This window comes from Perca flavescens, chromosome 4 (assembly GCF_004354835.1).
Source record: "Perca flavescens isolate YP-PL-M2 chromosome 4, PFLA_1.0, whole genome shotgun sequence".
In the NCBI taxonomy this organism is placed as follows: domain Eukaryota; kingdom Metazoa; phylum Chordata; class Actinopteri; order Perciformes; family Percidae; genus Perca; species Perca flavescens.
This window is the reverse complement of record NC_041334.1, coordinates 39,596,966-39,604,094: the sequence shown is the minus strand read 5'-3', so window position 1 is coordinate 39,604,094 and position 7,129 is coordinate 39,596,966. Positions and strand designations below refer to the sequence as shown.

The 7,129-nt window shown below is 40.7% G+C and overlaps 1 protein-coding gene across 1 annotated transcript in view; it reads right to left on the bottom strand.

The window, feature by feature from the left end:
• Nucleotides 1-690: 690 nt before the first annotated feature.
• Nucleotides 691-7,129, bottom strand: part of LOC114554339 (ADP-ribosylation factor 2) — an 11,928-nt gene continuing 5,489 nt past the window's right edge. The window contains exons 5-6 of the mRNA XM_028576120.1: nt 4,457-4,579; nt 691-979 (exon numbers count right to left, since the gene is read on the bottom strand). Coding sequence (XP_028431921.1) covers nt 887-979; nt 4,457-4,579 — 216 coding nt within the window. The 3' untranslated portion in view covers nt 691-886. The remainder of the gene's footprint in view (nt 980-4,456; nt 4,580-7,129) is intronic.

The window sequence follows — 7,129 nt, the reverse complement described above, 5'->3', positions numbered from 1 at the left end:
TAAAGTAACATTTTGAAGCAAACCAGACATGTAGGAAGGCTTCATAGCCACAGATATCAAAGTTATTTTCACACCAATCACTGCAGTGAAATGTAATCAAATCCAAATTGATCACTGCTTTTGAAAGTTGAAAGTTTGAGATGGATATTTAACAAGTCAAAGCTACAGGGTTGTGAAAAAGTGTTTGCCCCCTTCCTGATTTCTTATTTGTTTTGGATTCCCCCCTTAATAATAAAAAAAAAACATTCATTTAATAACTGCATTTTGTGTTTACTTGTGTTATCTTTGTCTTATATTTAAATGTGTGTGATGATCTGAAACATTTAGGTGTGACAAACATGCAAAAAACATAAGAAATCACTATGGCTGCCACCTCTTAGTCGATTAGTCGACTAATCGGTAGTTTTGGTCTTAGTCAACTAAGATTTCTTTAGTCCATTAGTCATTTTTTATGCTTATTCATGCTTAATTACTTATTTCCAAGAAACTTCTGAGCACATTTATGGTAAACACAAGATTTAAAGTGGTGCTTTTGCAGGATTAATTGTGGAGAAACTCAGTTTTACAGATGGTTAATTAACTACATTTATATTGTGCTTTTCTAGTCTTAACCACCTCTCAAAGCTCACAGCTCTGTCGATTAAATCAACTAATCGATTAGTCGACAAAATCCTATAAGTGTTAGTCGACTAAGAAAATCTTTAGTCGAGGACAGCCCTAGAAATCAGGAAAAGGGCAAACACTTTTTCACACCACTACACGAGGGATCCTTGGTGTTCTTCTTGGATTCTCTGGCTCAGCTCAGCTCGGCTCAGCTCGGCTCAGCTCATAGCAGACTGCCTGACGTGTTTGCAGATTCAGCAGGACACAAATGATGCAGAACACATCAGCTTCTACTGTTCAGGATGTGGTCAGAGAGCCAGTCCAGACCCTCGACCAGACCTGTACCGCTGACGGCACAGGACGCCTGGACGGACCACTGTAGACACACACAAACACACACACACACACACACACACACACACACACACACACACACACACACACACACACACAGGGACAAACACATGGGCTCAGCTGCAGTGTAAAAGAAGTGTGAATGTCCTGCAAAAATCACATGAACTCAATGGACCTTTTACACAGCAGACATGTTGACTTGTCATAGTAGGAAAAGCACAGCTGAGATTGATAACCTTAACGAGGCCTCAGTTCCATCAAGTGTCCCAGTAAGATATTTCAGAGTCAGCATGAACAATACCAGGACCTCTCCTAAGTGGAATGTAGCCATCAGTAATGGTTTAATACCAGGGTCTCTCCTAAGTGGAATGCAGCCATCAGTAATGGTTTAATACCAGGACCTCTCCTAAGTGGAATGCAGCCATCAGTAATGGTTTAATACCAGGACCTCTCCTAAGTGGAATGCAGCCATCAGTAATGGTTTAATACCAGGACCTCTCCTAAGTGGAATGCAGCCATCATTAATGGTTTAATACCAGGACCTCTCCCTAAGTGGAATGCAGCCATCATTAATGGTTTAATACCAGGACCTCTCCTAAGTGGAATGCAGCCATCAGTAATGGTTTAATACCAGGACCTCTCCTAAGTGGAATGCAGCCATCAGTAATGGTTTAATACCAGGGTCTCTCCTAAGTGGAATGCAGCCATCATTAATGGTTTAATACCAGGGTCTCTCCTAAGTGGAATGCAGCCATCATTAATGGTTTAATACCAGGGTCTCTCCTAAGTGGAATGCAGCCATCATTAATGGTTTAATACCAGGGTCTCTCCTAAGTGGAATGCAGCCATCAGTAATGGTTTAATACCAGGACCTCTCCTAAGTGGAATGCAGCCATCATTAATGGTTTAATACCAGGACCTCTCCTAAGTGGAATGCAGCCATCAGTAATGGTTTAATACCAGGACCTCTCCTAAGTGGAATGCAGCCATCAGTAATGGGTTTGAACACACCTGTGCTTTTCCTTCTACAACATGTCAACATGTCAGCCGTGAAAAATCTCAATCAGTGTCCTGGAATTAAGTCTAAACCACGAGTCGGCAACCTTTTCAATATGAAGTTTCATTTAATTTATTATACAGGAAAATTTAAAAGCAACAATTAAGGTACAATAAACGGGCCTGGCTCAGTTTAAAAACTGGTTTCCAGCAGATTCCTGTTCTGCAGCAACATAGAACATTGAACACAATTTCGGCACATTTACACAGGACATTATCGGGACATTATCGGGACATTATCGGGACATTATCAGGACATTATCGGGACATTATCAGGACATTATCCTGACATTATCAGGACATTATCCTGACATTATCAGGACATTATCCTGACATTATCAGGACATTATCGGGACATTATAAGGACATTATCAGGACATTATTGGGACATTATCAGGACATTATCCTGACATTATCGGGACATTATCCTGACATTATCGGGACATTATCGGGACATTATCAGGACATTATCGGGACATTATCGGGACATTATCGGGACATTATCAGGACATTATCAGGACATTATCCAAACATTATCAGGACATTATCGGGACATTATCCTGACATTATCCAGACATTATCAGGACATTATCCTGACATTATCAGGACATTATCGGGACATTATCCTGACATTATTGGGACATTATTGGGACATTATCAGGACATTATCCAGACATTATCAGGACATTATCCAGACATTATCCAGACATTATCAGGACATTCTAAGGACATTATCGGGACATTATCCTGACACTATCAGGACATTATCGGGACATTATCAGGACATTATCAGGACATTATCAGGACATTATGAGGACATTATCGGGACATTATCCTGACATTATTGGGACATTATCGGGACATTATCAGGACATTATCCTAAACATTATCAGGACATTATCAGGACATTATCAGGAAATTATCGGGACATTATCGGGACATTATCGGGACATTATCCGGACATTATCCGGACATTATCCGGACATTATCCGGACGTTATCCGGACTTTATCCGGACTTTATCCGGACTTTATCGGGACATTATCGGGACATTATCAGGACTTTATGAGGACTTTATGAGGACTTCACAGATACACACAAATAAAACTAGAACAATACATGGACAATCAGTGTGTGCAAGTGTGACTATCAAGAAGAAACAGTATGGAGTTTGTATGACTTTTTTAAATATGTGATGGATGATAATATTCGAATGTGATGGGGAATGTCATTCCAAATTTTGCTGTAAGTATAAAAAAATGATTTCTGACCGTAGTTGTTTTTGTATGGGGGGACTGGAATGGGAGCCTGTGAGACTGACCTAGTGAAGGTCTCATATTGTGTGTCGGGAGAAGAGCAGTAAGTGCTGGTGAAGAGCTATTTTGAATCTGAAAATGAAATGCGATAGCGTGGCTGTTTACGTAGTTCTGGTAAGTCAGAGCATTTGTGCGTGTGAGTGCAATGTAGTGATGAGACCACTTTGGAAGATGACTGTGGATCTTAAGTGCTCGGTAGTATAGTCGTGCTATTGGTCCAGTAATGTCCTTAGTGGTAAGAGACCAGATTGGAAGACAGTAGGACATGGTTGAAAACCTGAGCATTGAGTCATCAGAGTAGGGCGGGTCTTCATGGAATGTGGATGGGGAACAAGTCAATCAAACTACTGTAAATAACCGGCTGTGCTTCTGGCTGTGAAAGAGTTCATTTGGCATGCGGCATTGGAAAACTTCCAAAAAACTCTCTTGCAGACTTATTGCTAGTGTGCCATTGATTGAGCTACCGCATGCCAACATTTGCTCTTAATTGCAACGGTGTAATTTTTCCCACCGTGCACTACATTAAAACCAATGCAACCTTACAAAAAGCCTGGAGGTTGTCGATTTGACTATAGGGGAGATGCATGTAAATTGTTGCGCCCAACATGTTGAAATGTACAGCTATATTTCGATTTCTTTGCAGGAACACCACCTTCTCCTGCCATCTTTATCGGCTCGCTTCCGGGTCTGAACTTTCCACGAAGCTTGCGCAGAGATCAACTGGGCAACTGGGTTATAAGGTTGCCAGATCTGGCAACTCTTCAACATTAGACAAACATATTTGTCCGATTATCTATAAAGGAGTTTGGGCCGTGCAAATTACGGGAGTTTCTCGGGAGAAATAACAAACCGGGAGGGGTCCGGGAGATAGGGCTAAAAAACAGGAGAAACCGGGAACAACGGGAGTGTTGGCAGGTATGGGGTAAGGTTGCTCTCTGCCACTAGGGGGTGCTGAATGTGAGGTTTAAACTAAACCTGCTGTGAGCATAAGGGTTAAGAAGAGAGAGGGTGAGCTCAACAGTGTGGTTCCGAAAGAAAAAATCTTATTCATTTACTCCATACGGATTTAGATTGTATGGCCATAATGTGAATGGCCTTTCAATCCATTTTAATTTTATGGGTACCTACCGGCTGCGAGACTCCTGATAGGCCCAGGGCCTCGGTGATGTCACTGACAGACATGGCTCTGGGCAAATCCTGTTTGTTAGCAAACACCAGTAAGGCCACGCCCCTCAACTCGTCCTCCTCCAACTGCAACACACAAAAAAATTATTAAAATGAGTTTGCCGATTCAAAATTCCAGGGCACGATTAATCTCAAACCAGTGTTCATCGTTCTGCTTCGGTTTCCGGGATGAACGGCATGTTTTCTCGAAACGGTTTGCAACAAGCTTGTGTCAGAGATATTAGCCAATAAGCAGCGACGTGCATGCAAACTCGTGGTAGTTAAAAGACACTTGTGCAAATACCAGGTTGTTCAACGCATTACTTTTCAGTTTCAGACTGATCTCATGAAGTGGTGTATGTACGACACGCCAATTGGTACAGTACAGGCCAAAAGTTTGAACACATCTTCTCATTCAATGCGTTTCCTTTTTATTTTGATGAATATTTACATTGTAGATTCTCACTGAAGGCATCAAAACTATGAATGAACACATATGGAATTATGTACTTAACAAAAAAGTGTGAAATAACTGAAAACATGTCTTATATTTTAGATTCTTCAAAGTAGCCACCCTTTGCTTTTTTATTAATAAGGGAAATAATTCCACTAATTAACCCTGACAAGGCACACCTGTGAAGGTAAAACCATTTCAGGTGACTACCTCATGAAGCTCATTGAGAGAACACCAAGGGTTTGCAGAGTTATCAAAAAAAGCAAAGGGTGACTACTTTGAAGAATCTAAAATATAAGACATGTTTTCAGTTATTTCACACTTTTTTGTTAAGTACATAATTCCATATGTGTTCATTCATAGTTTTGATGCCTTCAGTGAGAATCTACAATGTAAATAGTCATGAAAATAAAAAGGAAACACATTGAATGAGAAGGTGTGTCCAAACTTTTGGCCTGTACTGTATGTTATTTTTGGCGTGTTATCAAGACGCATTCTGGCTTTTTAGTGTGTTTATCAGCGCCGTTTGGCCTCCATTGACTTACATTACCTTGCGGTTGTGTGTGAATTGACTCCGTAGAGCAGTGGTTCTCAAACTTTTTTCAATAATGTTCTCCATTTGAATTGTGTTTTTAAACCAAGTTCCCCTTGACCAGCGATAGATTTACCAAACAACAGCCATGTGACTGAAACACATTTAAATGCTGAAGAAAACAGGCAACAAAAACTTCTTTAAAAAAGTCTTGGAAAAAGTCAGTAGAAAGAAGGAAGTAAGGAAAGAATGGGTTGGAAAATAGTATCAACAACTTAGAAAAAAGCGACAAAATCTTCGCAAAAAGTGACAGACTTGTAAAGAAAAAACACAGTAGAAAGAAGGAAGACAAACTACACTCAAAAATAGAGACAAAAACCGACAAAAACGTTTTTTAAAGTGCTCACGTACTCCCTGCAGTCCTCCAAAGTACCCCCATTTGAGAACCACTGCCGTAGAGAGTAGTATGAAAGGCCAAATTGAGTTTGGGGGGGTCAAACACTGGACTTTTGGGGAATGGGTCAAACACTGGACTATCGGGGTGGCCTCTAGCTCACCCAGAGGGGCTTATAGACACAAAGTTAAGGCTTTTTTATGGAATAGAGTAGCCAATATATTTTTTATTAGAGTAGATTATTATTATTATTTTATGTGATTTATGATTCTCTGATTTTAGAATGCTTTCAAACCTTGTATGATCTGTATTACATGTTATTGTCTTTGACCTGAAATAGCTCTTTGTTATGTGTTGCATGTTTTAACACCAAGGACCATGTTGGAAATAAGTGTTTACACTTTAACATGCTATCCTTTTGGATTATGTTGTTTGTCAAATCCAAAATGAATCAAATCAAAAATTCGCCCCATGTTGGCTGAGTGATAAAATAATAAAATAATCTTTGTCATTTTCCGCCGCAACTGGAACGTATAAAGTTACGCGGTTATCCACGGAGGCCTGACCTATCTGATGTTTCTGCTGCTCTTATTTCTTGAACTGTGTTGCTGATGAACCCAAATCTAACATAAGGAACAGCAACATCTCGTCACCGATTGGCTAATACGCGTGAGGTCATTTCCTTTAGTCTGAGGCCCAGCAGGTGAATTAGGGATTAGCGCTCCAAGCTAACGGTAGTGAACGTGTTGACATGTGAAAACGCATATATGCATAATATGCATTTTAGATGAAGGTGTGTGTGGAGAGTAAAGAGGTCAGCTGTTCACCACAGTGACATCATATGTGAGGTGTGTGTGTGGAGAGTAAAGAGGTCAGCTGTTCACCACAGTGACATCATGTGTGAGGTGTGTGTGTGGAGAGTAAAGAGATCAGCTGTTCACCACAGTGACATCATGTGTGAGGTGTGTGTGGAGAGTAAAGAGATCAGCTGTTCACCACAGTGACATCATGTGTGAGGTGTGTGTGTGTAGAGTAAAGAGATCAGCTGTTCACCACAGTGACATCATGTGTGAGGTGTGTGTGTGGAGAGTAAAGAGATCAGCTGTTCACCACAGTGACATCATGTGTGAGGTGTGTGTGTGTAGAGTAAAGAGATCAGCTGTTCACCACAGTGACATCATGTGTGAGGTGTGTGTGTGGAGAGTAAAGAGATCAGCTGTTCACCACAGTGACATCATGTGTGAGGTGTGTGTGTGG